The 18155-nt window shown below is 35.2% G+C and overlaps 1 protein-coding gene across 1 annotated transcript; it reads right to left on the bottom strand.

The window, feature by feature from the left end:
* Positions 1-648: 648 nt before the first annotated feature.
* LOC134263046 (cryptochrome-1-like) lies at positions 649-12579 on the bottom strand. The gene is made up of 12 exons (XM_062745347.1): positions 12270-12579; positions 10085-10193; positions 9182-9324; positions 8639-8823; positions 7306-7394; positions 6893-7033; positions 6409-6579; positions 6101-6241; positions 3198-3349; positions 1608-1810; positions 1247-1300; positions 649-785 (listed from the first exon to the last, which is right to left on the bottom strand). The coding sequence occupies exons 1-12, from the start codon at positions 12440-12442 to the stop codon at positions 658-660; spliced, it is 1689 nt and encodes a 562-aa protein (XP_062601331.1). The 5' UTR covers positions 12443-12579; the 3' UTR covers positions 649-657.
* Positions 12580-18155: the final 5576 nt, after the last annotated feature.

Raw genomic sequence — 18155 nt, forward strand, 5'->3', positions numbered from 1 at the left:
CTCCTTTAATGGGCTGAACAATAGTTAATTAAGTTACGAATGATTTATGATAACAAAAGTAAAATACACTCTCACTCATACTACATCCTTTCAGCATGTTCAGGAAATGTCTTACACAAACTAACTTGATTGTCTTGTTGTCGAGTAAAAAGGTTTAAATTGTGTTTAGCTCTGGTCTGCATGGAATGGTAACATGGAATAAATAACAGACCAAATCAAATATCTAATGCAAATTATCAAAATCTAATAGCATGCTTTCCCTGTTCATTCCTACTTTCTGTTTCATGTAGCACTAAATTATTTAGTGGGAAATTGTTCATACAAACTAAGTTTGAGAAATAGACCCCATATTTCCAGTTCTCATTATAATAGGAACTCAGCACTGCATCCACAGTGAAAGTTTTGTCATGTATGCATTGACTTAGTATCCACATACATTTGTAATAATGCCCTTCAGATTATCTTTTAGCAAGTCTTACAAGGTCCTTAAATTGATGAAATGAACTGCGGGAATTCATCCTTTTTTGGTTGAGCCTCTGAAACACGCCAGATAAAATTGGGACATCATGGAATGGTGTATTCCTCAAAACAACGGCTTTGATTCATCACCTAAGTTGTCACCATAGCAGCTTTGATTCCGACCCCCTATGTTGACCCCTACGTTGTCAAGTACTGCTTCTGGCCATCACTCTCCTCTCCTGTCATCTGAGAATGGTTTCCATGACTACCGTGCTCAGTATTATCCATCATGGTTACACGCGAAGGATGGTTCCCAGAATGCATTGCTGCTCAAAGAGAACAAAATTATAATTGTTTCGTTCTTTTCCAATTTCATAGTAGAAAATATATGTCTTACAGATTAAAACTTCATTGAATGCGTCATGGTCCTTGGTCCTCTTGTTTAATTGTATTCTAAATATAAATCCTATTTTCATCTTTCTGTGAACGGAATATAGGAAAAACTTAATTCAAGAATTTCTAATTTAGCTCTTTTATTTCTGAATTTCTGAGTCAAACTTGTTGCAGTCCATTCCAAATTCACAGTTGTCTGTTCTGTTCTTTAATTTTACTTTGCAATTTAACAATTTATTTTATGCCATAATAAGCTATTTGATTTTGACATAAAGTAGGTTGCAGTATATTACAGACATGATTTATCAGCATAAAATAACAGCATGTTTACATTAAAATTGTGCTTTGTATAAAAATGAGATAAATACATGTAACTTAGGATTACATTATTTACCTTTTGTGTGCTTGCTATATGGTTCCTCAATGTTGATTTGTTTAGGGACTGAAGCTAAAAAAAATGTAAATACATATGTAGTAAATATGATTTAATTTACTCAAGTGATAAATACACACATATGAAATTTTCATTAGGTTAAATTTGGACAGCAGCATTTTGTAGTTCACTTTGAAAATAGGAATTTGGCAAACTTGTGACACATATCTTTTTTTTTCATTTATCTCCATCAAAGTGTCAAAGAAATGTAATTCTGATTTTTTTTTAATTATACATGTTCAATGCACTACATTGTTTATTCATTAATTTTTTTCATGTACTTAAATATTAAAGATGAATTGTAGATTCTTTTTAACTTTACCTATTGAGGCATACATGGCCAGCTGCTGGTAGACCTGTTTCATGCGTCCTATGTTCAGTTTGCTGACCTCGGCATGGTTTACCATTGGGACGGGGTAGTCTTTACCAATGATACATTTCGCTGCTCGCTGAACACTCTCTGGAGCTGTCCACGGCTCGTATATATATTTGGCAGGAAATCCTTTCAGAACAGGCAAGTATGTTCTACAAATATTGATAAAAAGAAATGGCATTCAGATTCACTTAAATATTTTAAAGGGGATAGAGGGATAACTATTGATTTTTTTTTTTATGAAATGTCTCTTACTTTCCCACATCTTTCTAGAAAAATTTCCAGCTGTAAAGGTATTCAACTTTATTTACACTACTGGGCCATCATTTAATATTTTTCTGTTGTGCTCTGACCCAAGTTTTAAGATGGGTGGCTAGGTAGGTAGCTTTATCTGAATTATCTTACACATTTTAATCACAAAAAATCACAGAATTGGAATTTTATACATGTTTTCATTATACACAGGAGAACTAGATATATTTCAAATTTATAACTTTATTAAAGACTTTCAATCTTGTTATGTCTTGTTGAATTGATAAAACCTTCACTTTAAAATTATATGGACAGTTTGAATTTTTCTCTGTATAAACTATATACAGTAAAACTCGGTTATAACAAAGTCATTGGGACCTAAAAAATTACTTCAATATATATGTAATTCGTTATATCCATATGATAATTCGTTAAATTTATATACTGTACATCACTTATTTTTGGCGACACCTTATTTTCGCGAGATAGTCATTGACTCTTTATTAGCGAGACAAAATTTTCACAAATGTTGGTCATTGCTCTATGTAATCTTAAGGAATTCTATTAATTTTCTGCTACCTGATCTACATCCCAGTACGCTTTTGATACATAATAATCATATAACACTAGTCTTATGACACAGTTACCAGGGCTCGACATTAACTTTTTTTCCTACTTGTCCATTCGGACAAGTGACCAAGATATTTACTTGTCCGATCTTCAACTTTACTTGTCCGAAAATTTTTCAATGAATGTCTTGTTATGTCAACTTGAAAACAATTAAAAAATTAAATGTGCTTGATTTATAAGTGTTGTTATTGATAAATAAGACAAACACATATAAAACAAAATTTTATCTAGATTTCCTGTCCTGACAACAGCATAAATGTTCGCATGTGAATCTGTAAAATCAATCAAATATATTTTAAACTCACAAACGTCATAAGATCCACGCCATGCAATAGTATGGCTGCAATTAATGAACATCGATCCCGATCAAGTGTGAACTTACATAGCGATTCATATCGGGATCGAAATTCAGGTTTATATACTGCTTCCATTTTTATTCGATAAATTTTACAAAAGTTGTTTTTTTATGATTATTATTATTTGAAGACTTCTTTACATAGAAAAATCACTTGTCCAATCGGACAAGTGCCCAGCAATATTCACTTGTCCGAAATTTTTTTTCATTGGTACCGGACAAGCGGACAAGCGTTAATGTCGAGCCCTGGTTACCTGCTAAAATCGCTTCTAAAGTTCCAATACATTCTATGACAGAATTACCTGATAAAATCCCCAGTAGGATCTGCTCTTTTACCAAAGCCTACAGGGCAGTAACAGTGAAAGAACTGCTGGAAAAACGAGCTACAGGAAAGCCACATCCACATCCCAGCATTGACACTCCAGTCAGCATCTAACAGTAGCTCCTCAAACACCTGTCAACGGGAAACATAAACCTTATATAATCTATACCGGCAACATCCACATGTGTTAGTTTACACTCCAAGCATGACTCATTTCCTAATAGCTCTTCAAGCACCTGTCAGTAGAAATCATTTTCTTATTTAATGTCTATATATTAAGCTAAAGCTCTTAATATATCACTGCTCCAGACAACTACATAAGCTTTTGATAAGCAAACAATTAATTAACAAGAGGCCCATGGGCCACATCGCTCACCTGAGCACTGTGGCTAGGAAAAAGTAGCAATTGGTTTATTATTAAAGTTTAAATCCAAAAATAGTCCCATGACCAATCATGGCTTTGCTATTCTTGAGAAGATGATTTTAAAAGAATTCTCCCATATATTTCTATGTAAAACTGTGGTCGGCCATTTTGGCTCCGCCCTACCCCAGGGGGTCATGATTTGAACAAACTTGAATCTACACTACCTGAGGATACTTCCATATAAATATGATCAATCATGGCTTTGCTATTATTGAGAAGAAGATTTTTAAAAGAATCTTCCTATATATTTCTATGTAAAATTGTGGTCTTCCATTGTGGCCCCGCCCTACCCCCGGGGGTCATAATTTGAACAAACTTGAATCTACACTACCTGAGGATGCTTCCATATAAATATGATCAATCATGGCTTTGCTAATCTTGAGAAGAAGATTTTGAAAGAATTTTCGTATATATTTCTATGTAAAACTGTGGTCTGCCATTGTGGCCCCGCCCTACCCCCGGGGGTCATGATTTGAACAAACTTGAATCTACACTACCTGAGGATGCTTCCATATAAATATGATCAATTATGGCTTTGCTATTTTTGAGAAGAAGATTTTGAAAGAATTTTCATATATATTTCTATGTAAAACTTTGGTCGGCCATTTTGGTCTCGCCCTTCCCCCGGGAGTCATGATTTGAACAAACTTGAATCTACACTACCTGAGGATGCTTTCATATAAATATGACCATAAATGCCTTTGCTATTCTTGAGAAGAAGATTTTTAAAGAATTTTCCTATATATTTCTATGTAAAACTGTGGTCGGCCATTTTGGCCCCGCCCTACCCCTGGGGGTCATGATTTGAACAAACTTGAATCTACACTACCTGAGGATGCTTCCATATATTTAGGTTCAATTATGGCTTTGCTATTCTTGAGAAGAAGATTTTTAAAGAATTTTCCTATAATTTTCTATGTAAAACTTTGGTCGGCCATTTTGGCCCCGCCCTACCCCCGGGGGTCATGATTTGAACAAACTTGAATTTACACTACCTGAGGATGTTTCCACATAAGTTTCATTTTTCCTGGCACAGTGGTTCTTGAGAAGAAGATTTTTAAAACATACCACCAAATTTTCATTAATTCCCAATTATCTCCCCTTGAATGAGGGCATGGCCCTTCATTTGAACAAACTTGAATCCCCTTCACCCAAGGATGCTTTGTGGCAAGTTTGATTAAAATTGGTTCAGTGGTTCTTGAAAAAGAAGTAGAAAATGTGAAAAGTTAACAGACAGACGGACAGTTAGACAGACAGACGGACGACGGGCAAAATGAGATCAGAAAAGCTCACTTGAGCTTTCAGCTCAGGTGAGCTAAAAAGTGAAAAAAAAATTGATTATGTTGAATTTGGCTCTAACTGTGTTAAGACTAGATATCACTTTTTATTTACAAGAACTGTTCTTTTTGAGACTGTCTGCTAGCAAAAAAATCATTCTTTCATGTATTTCATGCCTATGTAATCGAAGATTCGGGGGTATATAGTTTTTGCCCTGTCTGTGTGTTTGTCTGCAAAAACTTTAACCTTGTCCATTACTTTTCAGTGGGTGGAGATATGGCTTTCATATTTCACAGGTGTATCCCTTGTGAAAAGACCTTTTGGGGTACCACAAAATTTGATTTCTTGATCTTGGAGTTTGCCCCACTTTTACCAAAAAATTCCTCACTTAAACCTTGGCCATAACTTTTGAACAGTTGGTGCTAGCCCTTTCATACTTCACAGGTGTATTCACTGTAACAAGTCCTTTCAATGGGTATAAATATTTTTGAACATAAGAATTTGACCCACTTTTTAAAAACTTTAACCTTGGGCATAACTTTTGAAGAGTTAGCAAGATGGATTTAATATTTCACAGGTGTATTCCTTGTGAGAAGACCTTCCATTGATACCAATTTTGACCTTTTTACCTCAATCTTTGGAGTTTGACTTGCATTTAAGAAACTTCAACCCTAAATAAGCTGTTATATGGGGGCATCAGTGTTTCACAAACACATCTTGTAGAGATATACAACAAAATCAGAATTCCTGAACATTTTGAGGTGTCACAAAAATTGATTTGTAGTATATTTTTTGTAGATCTAGAACACCTAAAAAGTCTATCCATTATTGAAATTTGAATATCACTCCTAAAGTATCTTACACATTCAAAGTGTTAACATCTATTGATTTCAAGAAACTGTTAAAGTGCCTTTCTCCTTGAGGTCATATATCTTCTATTTAATCCCCAGGTATCAGAAAAAAATGAGAATTACCAATGTACTTCTTAAATGCACTTTAAGAACACTGTGACAAATTTCACATTGTACTTTCTAAATGCACTTTATGCACACTGTGACAAATTTAAGCAAAACATTTTCAGCCACCCTTTGGGAAGATTGATTTGACTTGGAAAAAAGTATGTCTGCATTAATTTTACATATCTGTATATCTATTTTATTTTACTCTTTTGATCATCTTACCTTCATTCCTTCCTCCCACGAGATCCAGAGGTCACCACGGGTTAAAAAACATGCCACTGAATGCCGGGCTAAATTATGGATCCACCCGGTCTGTTTCAGCTGCATCATTATAGCATCAATCCAAGGAAACCCTGTTTTGCCCTACAAAGTACATGAATGGAACCAAGCTGATGTTAGAAACGTGGTATAAAACTGCACCATAACAATACCAGTTACAGTCATAGTGTACGATAAAACCAGAGACTTTCCAAATTCTCAATCTGTGATGAATTTAACCATATAACACAAATATGTTCAAACTTTCCTACCTCCGCCCATTTCGCTAATGCTCCTGGATTCTTATCCCAGGGGATTTGTACACACAATGGATTATCTTTCATTCGGTCAAAGTTGGGATTATTTGTGGCCACCGTGTAGAAGAACTCTCTCCATAACAACTGGCCGTGTAGAGACAACGGAGGGTCCTTCCTCTTCTTCACCTAAAAATAGGTAAATGTTTCATGTTTCCAGTAATTTAACATTCTAAGAAATAAGAATTGAGTATGTATTACTCTCTAAAAGTATCAATGTATACTCTCTAAATGTATCAATGTATAATGATCATACAAGTGATGAATGTGATAAGTTACTCAAAATAACCATGAATTGTCAGTATCTCTCAATGTTTTCAAGAATTTCTGCATCAGCTAGTGTACATGTATACTTCCTGACCTGTTACAGACCTAATCATTTTTTTTTTATATGAGATCATTTGCTTCACAGATCTCTTTTAAGTTTGCAATAGGAAAGTACCTTTCTGTATAACTCTCTGAGTTTCCAGTAAAACAGACGAGCAGACAGACAACCAAATCTCAGGTAGGGACTAAGTACGTTTTGACTAGGAAACAGGGACTGCTGGGACATCTTAGGTCGCTCAAAGCTCGCCACCCAGGCCTGGAAATAATAAATACATTTGCATTTCTCTTAATACCTGTACATGTAACACTTTGCTTGAAAACAGTGCTTCTGATAATACGTTCAAAACACATTTGTATCTTACCTAAATCAGGTCAAAATATCTCATTTATTATTAGAATGATTTTTCCTATAAGCATGATTAAATGAAACTTTTTGCAACTCCAAATCTTTAATTGTACTAGGTCATTGATTAAAATTACATAATATGATTTTAAGTAATGACCCTTTACATTGATTTTTCCCCCTACCTTTCGTTCGAGGTGCCTTTCAAGCCTTGTTAAAGCCTCCGCCTCTCCACCACAAAACACCGCAGGACCTAACCCCTCTGTGTCAAACCCTGTCGAAATAGGATCAATCAAATACTGCGTTTCCAACAACATATTTCTCTGAATCAAACCCTGTCAAAATTCGACCAATGACCTTACATATACTGCATTCCTGCAAATTAAGTTGCCCATCCTATCACACCAAATGTCACTGACAAATACAGTCAATTCTCGAATTATCGCCATTCGATTCATCGCCATTTTCGCAATACCGCCATGATCTCCCAAGAACGTTTTTCCTGCTATATAAAATTCTCTTTATAACGCCAAATTCGCATACCGCCATCCGCCACCCTCTTTTCAAAACAAACGTCCATTTTTAAGTGTCAATTATCTCGATATACCGCCACAGATTCAAACGGTCAGTGAAGCGCGGCTAATTAGTTGACGCTATCCCTGTTGTAAAGCATGCAAAGGCAGACAAGGCACATACAATTTAGTAATTAAACAAGAATAAAATAAATAATAATTTTAACATGAACTGTTATAATAATTTTGTTTTTTGTTTAATAAAAATCATTTAGTCACGGCTTCGCCAGGAAAACGGTTGTTGTTATAGTGCGCGGATAACGATATTATTTTGATGATGTCTGCTTTAATTAATGCAAAGTTTGCTGAAAAAATAATTATACGGCATGAATTGTGAACTTTTCATTAACAATGATGCCATAAACGATGAATTTATTCAAGAATTCATTTTACGTACTTTCGGCAATAAATCACGACGATCGACCCAGCTTGTTTTTTTTCAATATCAGACGTGCAGATTTACATAATATTAAATACACATGACTTGTCTTTATTTCATTACTGCACATTTTGTTTTAGTGAAATTGTACATAAAAAAATACTGGAAGTATTTTCAATCAAAAATGTCTTTATACATGTACATTTTATTATAAGAATAGAAACGCTTAAATGGTATTTCTAAGAACGGTAACTCCACTTCTTGTTTTCTAAAAAGATGGGAAATTCGATTCATCGCCAAATTCGTTATACCGCCATGATTTCTAAATTACAAAAGGTGGCGGTTTATCGAGAATTAACTGTATATTATTATCTGTCAGTTAAATACGTTTACAAAAACTGAATTAATCTTTCACTTTTTACCACTTGTAAAGGTGTAAAATGTACTCTGATAAGTTCACATAGTGCAAACACAGAGATAAGAGCCATGCTCAGACATGCATCTATTCCAGAAAGTCCTGACACTAGAAATTACTATACTTATCAAGACTAGCCACTGAATCCTCACCTAATTCTTCTAACGTAGGTACCCCGTATTTGTCATCATGGTCTTCAGACAGTGGAGTTTTTGTCTTCTCTAAAATAGCAGTGTTGATCGTTTCCTCCGGTTCTTTGGGTGGGTCCATTTTGGACAATACTGACTGGAAACGCTTGTACGTTAGAGGTGGGGTGTCTCCATTTACCGAGATTATTCTATAAATACAAAAGGATAAGAATATAATGCGTTTATTTATGTGTATTGTTTTGCTTATTCATGAATATAAAATACATACCATGTATGACATATATAATTTATATGTTTATTCCTAACTAGTCTCTGTTCTAAACAATTGCTGTTTCCATTTCTTCTTTATTTTTTAAATTAATTAAGCTAAGCTAATTATCATAACAAGAGGGCCAAAGGACCCTCATAGTTACATAAATCACGAACAAACTTTATGTGTATGATGTTCTAATATTACTGGTATTCCTTTTTTCCCCATCTAGCATCTATATTTAAAATAGGATTTTATTTTTGATCATGATGACTATGGTGACATTAGGGACTTACTTTTGAAGGTCATAGAGAGTATGAGATGTCCTTATGATGACATCGACTCCTGCATCTTTAGCCAACATCTGAATGGCACTGTCTCGTTCCTTTCCAAATGGCTCGGGGTCTTCCTCGAAGGAAAGCGTCGTAATATTCCATTCCTGTAAACAAACAAATTACAGTACAATCTTTGTACGTAGAAATTTGTTAAATTGAATACAATAGATTTTTCGATTATTTCCTGATCATGACAAGGAGCACACAGCTGGTGTGATCAGTCAGCAGGGGATGCTCACTCTTCCATGGCATCTGATCCCACCTCTGATGTTTTGGAGGTCCGTGTATGCTCTGCTCCTATTTTGTATTGTTTTATGGGACTTTTGATATGGAATACTGTTGAAGTTCGTTATCTCCATATGTTTCATATGTCAAAATGAGTTGGAATCAGGATTCCACAATCACTTTTTATTTGTTTATCTTTTAAGCTTAATATTTTATATCCTTGGATAATTCATTTTTTTAAATTGACACATGTACCATTGTCCTCAAGGGAATTGACATGTCACAAGTACTTTATTGAATAAGGTAACTCAATAATTTTTTTTTTTCATCCATGATCATAGCTTAAGTTCTAAAATGAGTGAGCAATAACAAACAAATTGAGATCTAAGTGGAGAACGACCTGAGACTTAGTCATGTTATATACAATGAAACTTGTAACTTCTACAATGGGGAGGGGTATAAAAAATGGGGGATTATAAAAATTAGACTGCACTTTCTTTAACCAAAACAATAGTGTAATAGTCTTCTGATCTTAAAGAATAGGAGTCTCTGAACTTGGTATTCAAATGAGGAATACATTGAAATGTCCTACATAATATACCTTACTGTCAGGTATATAGTGGTGTGTTACAAACTTACCTTAAATATTTTAGGGAACAAGTCAGTTGGCTGTCCTCTTAAAACAAATAACCTGGAATTCAATTTACGAAGAGAAGTATCTAGATCTTCTAAACACTGCAGCAAAAACCTGAAAGATAAAAAAATGTGCAAATGATTGATTCTTTTTTTGTTTCTTTTGATTTTTTTCCATAATCACCAAGTTGTGTTTTTGGCTGACATTTCATACCGATTGTTGGGCCCACTAAATTTGGTTACAGAGAAATTATGTTACAGCAGGTGTTACCAGGTGTCACGGGGTGCCCCTCCTATGCACCTGATCTCACCTGTAGAACACCCCGAGGTCCCTGTTCACAGTTTTCACAGTTTGTAGGTTTTTTTTTTTTTATTGAGATGTATTACTGTTTGTTATTGCCACCTTTAACATACAAGATGTCACCAGATGCAGGTGAAAACTAGGCTTGTAATTTATTTACTTTCTTGGCATTCAAAGCAGCTGATCAGTGAAGGTTCTTTAACTTATGATTCAGAAGGATAATCAAATTTTTTTTCCAAAAAGCTGACAGCTGAGCATTTGACAAATGGCTGCATATCTTATATTGGCTAAAGTTTGTTATGGTCAGGTTGCAAACCTGGGACAATTATCATTTACCTTGGACCACTGCATGTGTTGTATTTAGATAGAATGTTCTATCGTTAAAATGATATTGTCCAACAGACCCGGTTTAACGATAGAATTCGTTCCGTGTATTTGTAATGTAGCAAAAGAAACATGGGCGATAACTCGTACTCACCATAACTCAGTGCATTTACTACGAACAATCTAGAGAGTTCCGAATGTAAACATGGCAGGTAAATTTGAAGCGAGAGAAAAACATTGAGAAAATTAATTGGATTTTCGTCTTTAGATGGATTATTTTCTGGGATAAAAGGCATAAGCAATCTCAGAAAGGTTCGTTTTGATTAATTTGGTAGATATTTCCAGTGCAAATCCTTTTATATTCTTCAAAATCGTTTCGGAGCAGATCCGCTCTGATTTCCTACATTGCAAGTATATGGGACGTATTCTAACTGTGGTGAGGGCTTGTACCGAGACACAGTTAGATCATTCTAACTAGTGTTGTATTGTGCTCAGTTCTACATTTGAATTATCCTTGAATATCAATGACAAGATCTTATTCTCTAGCAATTTGTGAAGCAAACCTTATTAAATCAATAGATCTGTGAATGGTAAAAAAAATGAGACGTAATTTATAATTTCCTTAGAATTCTTATGGATAACAATGTTATTAAATCCATCACATTAACAAGAAACAAGTGATGATGCTTGAATTGAAAGGTACTTATTACCAAATAATCAAGATATATTCGATCAGGTCCCAGTGTCAAGAGCACAGGCACTTGTTCTGTAGATGTACCACAAGGTATATCTAACTCAATTTCAGGCACCCCCGCTTTAGCCTTGTCTCTGGTCGAGCCTCTTTTTGTAAACTACTCATTTATTCCTCGAAAATTATAATTACTTCAATACAAATTTCCAGTTGGGTTATAAATGAAGGATAAAACCAGAAGCCTTGGAATGGAATACTCCGTTCTAAGTCTCTGGTTTTATCCTACTCCAAACCTGAAGTTGTATCCTATCTAAAGTCTCTGCGGAATACATGACGTGAATACAATGTGGTTCCTGAAAATGAGTTACTGATACCATGTAGTAAAAAAAGAAATAATGGGGTGCCCCGTATACGAAACATTAGTGCTGTGGTCAAGAGTGGTCCAGTATCAACCAGAACATTAGACAACAGGACAGTTGGAATCAGAAAAGACAATGATAGGAATTAATGCTTTTCAACAAGTGGAAATTGGAATTATAAGGCCAATGATCTATGCATGGTTTTGTTGTGCTGCACTATTTTCCATGTGCCTGGCATTCACAATCATGACAATGGTAATTATTAATGTTACATCTAATCGTCTAAGATTAGGTCAACGAAATCCCATCGAGTCTGGTTAAAATCAAACCCTCAAGGTCACCACCATCAAAATAAAGCAGCTACTGGAAGGTTTGATTTTAATCAGACTGAGATTTTGATGACCTAATTGCATGGCTTTTCTAATTACATAATCCGACACACATGAATACATGGAATAACTGCATAGCAATGTCAGTGTTTACTCATATGACCATTACAAAAGCCCGAATACAAACCTCCATTTGTTAATTCCAACCTGCGAGGAGCCTGCAAACCATGGGTCTAGTATGTAAACACAGCGATAGGTTGAGGCCCCTTTCAGCGCCTCGCGAAGCGCTGGATTGTCATGTAAGCGAAGTCCTTTTCGAAACCAATGCACAATATGCTTTCTCTTACCACTCTTCGACATCTTGATTATTGTTACAATCTTCCACTTAACACATCACATCGTATTAAATTATTGCTTTAAATTTACCATCAAAAATATTGAACACAATTGATCTGTACGCCATTAACATGCCCATCTTAACGTGAGGGTGAGCTATTTTTAGAAGAAGATGGCCGAACGCTTTATAATACTCAATTTTCATTGGTTAGTTGATTGAGATAAAAATAAGTCACGTTGCAATCGGCATGGCATGTTAAAGAACAAACAACAACAACCATTGGAAGAATGCCCCATCTCACGTCACAAAGTGAAAATATTCCGTTACTTGTTCGCACAAGAAAATATATAGATCTAGAACTTTTTCATCTCATTCTAAATCAATTTGAAAATAATTTTTGAAGAATGCCGTTTTCTGATACACGAGTTCAAGCGGAAGAAATCGCGCCAAAGTGACGTCATAATTCACTTCAATCATCGTTCGCATTTATTGAAGTGAATTATGCAGCATACGCCCAAGCCAATTTTCAAAAGTTTAAAATGATATATATGGAGACAAAGAACAGTATACAAGCTCAGACGGCTGTTTGATTCTGAAGGGGGATCTGTCCGCGAAAATATGTTTCAAAGTTTTTTTTCTTCTTTTTTGCTTGTCAGACTATATATTTTCAGTGTAGAAGAAAACAAGTAATCCGTCTATGACCTTATTGGAAATAAATAATCTGTCATTCACAAACATGGAAATAAATCATCTGACTTTGAAAAATTTGTCAGGTCCCCGCGGCCCATATCAGCTACTTAACTTTATATAGCCACGGTTTGGAGTCTGCATCTCTCTCCTAGATCGGCTAGAATGGAAGAGGGTCGTGCGTTTGCGACGAATCAGACCCCCTTAAAGAATACAGATCAGGAGCAAGCAATACGTTTACACGTTACAAGTACGGACCTCTTATCAGAGGTGGGATGAAGTGCCATAGAGAATCGAGTGATCATCCACTGCCAACCTGTCACACCCTCCGTGTGCTCTTTGTCATGATCGGGAAATAACGAGAAAAACCAACGGCAATGCAGTGTGTAAATAATGGCCTAACAAACAGTATGAAAAATGCTAATAAGGACATACGCAAGGTACCTTACCTACTGATGATTTTTCAAGATATTCTAAATTTAAACTTATAATACCATTACACGTTCTTAGACAAAAAATCAGCATGTGTTACCAGGGGTTTTGAAATATGATAATTTTTGCATTAATGAAGAAAACAGTACAAAAATTACAAAACATTAATTTTTTTTTCATCAAAATTTGTTTTAGAAGAGGTGTACAAATCCATATATAGACATTAAAGTTATTGCACACAGGCCCTTCATTTAGTTGAACTTCAACTCTACGGAAGAACCAAATAAAGTTCAAACTATGTTGCGTTTGACCTTAATGATAGATTGTATTTGTTGACAAGGTTATTGCATCGACCACACAGTGTCTAACCCACATACTAAAAAAAGGAAGTTCTTGCGTTTTTCAATTGACAACATGATGCAGTCCTGAAAATATGAAAATAAACCGACAATAATTCAAAGACAAGTAAGTATTTAACTGCTTTTAATAGTATGCCACATAGATATATGATCAGAGATTGCCCTGGAAACAAAATTCTCTCAACACACAGCTTGGCTTTTGAATATGTTGCAAAACGCAGTGGTACAAAGACTTTAAAAGATGTATTATGGCTTTGAAATTTATCCCATATTCGGTATTAATTGTACTAAACAATGAGAAATATAAGTACTTAAGTATTAAAACGTAATTAATCACTGCTTGTGATTAGATTATCCTAAATTTTACATCTTCAGTCAAAATATCACTGTATCCGTCGTTCAATATTTACTGTTTGTGTCGTTGTGCGGGACAGTATTTTCATTGTATGAGTCGTTCATAAATTAGGTGCGTTCTTGATTGGAAAATGCTAGGATTAATCCTGTTTCTTCTTTCAGTAATCGAGGAATGATACAATGCTTCCATACCTTCTTTTTGTGTGCTACTACTGCCACTTTCAGACAAGAAATTTCAACGAAATCATTGATCACAACATCACAAGACACCCTAATGAATATCTCAGATACAAAGAACAAGAAATAAATGACAAAACACAAACAACAAGAACACAGAATTTCAAAATCATTCCAAATGAAATAAAACGCCAAGGCAAATTTATTATTCCAAATCATGTCTCGAAAAAAATTTCAGTTCAAAGTTTACAGTCTGATGACTTAACCAACGGACCAAGTTCTCCAAAACGAGTTTGCAGAAACCCCCTCCAATCTGACGATGCCTCTATAACATGTGATTGTATAAACGATAGTCTACATGACAATCAACAATGTACAACGGAATTCTCGGATACTGTGGATTGTGATCATGATATCGAAGACATCATTTCCATCCTTCCTTTAGTTTTTTCCAATTTAAGAGCCGCTAATCAGCTCGACACTTTCCTTAAATTTATCAGTTTAGTATCAACAGGGTCATTTCCCCTAGACAATATAGCCTGGAGATTATTTGGAGATGTGGTCCAGTGGTATTCTATAGAAAATTCTTCCTTCATGAGATACAGCGATATAGTTAAACGTTTTTGGAGAACCGGTCTAAAATTATTTAAGGGTAAATTTCTTCGTTTCATGTCAGGGTTAAAAAATAATGGAAATATATACAATGGGTATTCTGAAAGGGGACAATGTAGACCACAACAATCGGAAATTAATTTTGTCGTACCATCACGTAATATTTTGGATTCACTAAAACATCAAACATCTGAGGAGGTTTTAAAACCAGGGATACTACCCACGATGATAGAGGCAATAGGTGATCAAGATCTAGTAAAAGTTAATTCATTTAAGTTATGTGTGGATGGAAAAAGAATAAACTCTTCATTATCTTCTAAATGTGGGGATATAGATCTTTGGGGAAATGAAGAGCATCCAACACTTGCCGCAAATCAAAGTCGTTTTAATGATGAGATTTCACAAATACAGAAAGCGAGTGACTTTGTCAACAACATAGACCAAGATCAAAATAAACAATTCATTCCTACCAAATTCAGAGAAGCAATTAGGGTCCACTGTTTGAATATTATTCAATTAATCAGTAACAGAATAAAGGAGTTGAGAATATTGAAAGTACGAAAACAACTTGCGCATGACAAATTTCGGAAACAAGTGAGTGGTGATTGGAGAAATTCAAAGTTTGCCTATGCCATAAGTTCAGTAAAAACAAGCATGTTTGAGATAGCTTCCTGCATTCACGACTCACTTGCATGTGTAGACAACCTTGGAAGGGTAGTTGCAGATGTAAACGATGTTAAACATTTATACTTAGATGGATCCTTTGCTTACCTTGACCATCAAGAGAACTACGTTTGTTTGCAAAATCATTCCATATCTTCAGACACAAATGTTAAGAAATCAATGGATGTAGTAGATACATCAAAGGTTAAACAAAGGACACATGAATGGACAGAAATTCGAGACAAGGCTCATGTCACAGGTAGTACTTGCTTTTCAGCAATAGGACTAGATACTTTAAAACAACAACAAGCTCACTTCAGAAGGATTTTTGAAAAGGATACAGAAACAACAGTTCTATCTAAGGATGTTCAAGACAAGATGGAATATGGTACAAAAAATGAAATTAACTGTATCGCTACTCTTGTTGGAAAGATTCTTCCTATTTTTTATGAAAACTTGCTTTACGTAGAAGAAGGATGTTACAAGATGAACGTTGGTACATCATCGGTAGTAGTTTCGCCAGATGGAAGTTTACGGGATGAATCCAATCGGCCGATACTTGGCATAGAAATCAAATGCCCATTTCCTGGAAAGGTTTTCACCACCCCTGTTAATTACAGCATTCCTTTGCGTTATGTTCCCCAAATTATGTGTGAAATGGCTTCCTTGAAAACAGATAAATTACTTTTTCTTTCGTTTTCCCATGAAAGCACATCTGTTTTAGAAGCAACATTCGATGACACCTTATGGGAGATGATCTGCGAGATACTTCGAGATACCTACGGTGAAAATCAAAAGCTTCCCACAAAATTGCACCCTCGAGTAAACAGTCTGCGTCAGAGAATGAAAGATTACATACAGAGTGGTGTACGTTTTGTCGCTGAAGTACCATCATTACAAGCTGTGAAGTGCACACATGAGAAAAATTATCAAATTGCAGATGGTCACATGTTTCATCACAGATCTGATGGCCTTTCCAAACGTCTAAAACTTGATGATGTATTGGACACCCTAAAGAAAAGTAAAACAGTAATTGAAACAGCATATCAGCTTCAGAGACAGAAAGCGAGTGAAGTTTTGGTTTTTTTGCTGAGTGACATGGATAGGATTGCTAAAAAGGAAATACAGCACTCGATACCGGTGGCGTATGCATTAAAGGGATACAGCATGAAAACAGATGTAATGAGAAAAATGCTGGACTCAGTATTGCTCGAATGCAAAAAGAAAGGACTTTATGTTCCAGTCATCTCTTTTGATGGACAATGGTACAATATATGTGTGAGATCAAAAGAGGAAAAAACATTGACTGTTCTTCAACTTCAAAAAGATGTTTTCAAAAAATCAAAGAATGAAACAAAATTTGCCATTTTGAATCGAATTTTCTATCTGAATACATTCGATCCCTGTAGCAATTTATCAGAACTTTCAGTGGTGATGAATATAGATCGTGTGCAGGACAACGTGGGGAAAATTAAAGGACCGATTATTGTTGGAAGTCTCCGAAACAAGGATCGACCAATTGTCCTTTCATCACATTTGTCCATGATACTGCAAGGTCTTAAAAATGTTGATCATCAAAACAATAGGACCGATGGTATCTGCACTTCTCCAAATGGAGAAAATGGAAATGACATTATTGCATATGACTCAAATACTGTCGAAGAAACCGGAGAACTATTGATAGATTATACTTTGCCGATATATGAAATCCTTGATTGTGAAACGGATGAAAAAGATTCGTGTGAACTGCAAACATCTGTGGTGCCAATTCCTGAAAACAGGTCAAAACAGAGAGATGGAGAGAATTTCAGCGCAGGAGATGCGAACGGTGATTACGATAATGGGGGAGAAACTTATCTAGACAATTTTTTTTCAAATGAAACCCATACACCTACCTCTTTTTTTCAGTTCAAAGCAGAAGATTATTGTTCAATGTTTGTTGCTTTGCAAAATGATCCGAAGACAAAAACTCCCAAATTAACGGATGTGATGTCTTTTGAACAAAAGTTTGCCAGCGTCGATGTATTGTCAAAATTTTTTGATAAACACGATGCACATATTTGTTTGAAAACAATGGCATCAAAGATGAAGAACAATAAAATACAAATATTACTGTCATGGCCAAAATACAAAATGATCAAGATTCTTTGTCAAAGTGCAGCTGGATTTCAGGTCCCATGTAACGATAAAGAAATCAACCAAAAACGACGGACACCAAGAGATGTTCCATCTCTTTCCAAATTATGTAAACAGACAATTAGAAAATTTCCAAAGGATATCCTGAATATCATATATTCAGAGTACATTTTTCCCGAGGAACTAGAGAACTGGAGGAAGGACATGCCATTCGAAGATTTTACAGATGTGCGTGGCGTAGACAGTGAGGTAAGATGGTATTCAAAGCCAGAATATTCCAATCAAAATCACAGTTACCAGTTTTATCTACTAGACT

The sequence above is a fragment of the Saccostrea cucullata genome, unplaced genomic scaffold (assembly GCF_032062105.1).
Source record: "Saccostrea cucullata isolate Sc308-1 unplaced genomic scaffold, CSIRO_AGI_Scuc_v1 ctg367, whole genome shotgun sequence".
Taxonomy (NCBI): Eukaryota; Metazoa; Mollusca; class Bivalvia; order Ostreida; family Ostreidae; genus Saccostrea; species Saccostrea cuccullata.

Excerpts from the sequence above, each read along its gene's own strand:
- LOC134263046 (XM_062745347.1), bottom strand. The coding sequence starts at position 12,442 with ATGTCGAAGAGTGGTAAGAGAAAGCATATTGTGCATTGGTTTCGAAAA. Across the intron at positions 10,194-12,269 it reads GTTGGAATTAACAAATGGAG|GTTTTTGCTGCAGTGTTTAG; the intron begins GTTTGTATTCGG and ends TTTATCTTTCAG. Across the intron at positions 3,350-6,100 it reads CGTGGGAGGAAGGAATGAAG|GTGTTTGAGGAGCTACTGTT; the intron begins GTAAGATGATCA and ends TCCCGTTGACAG.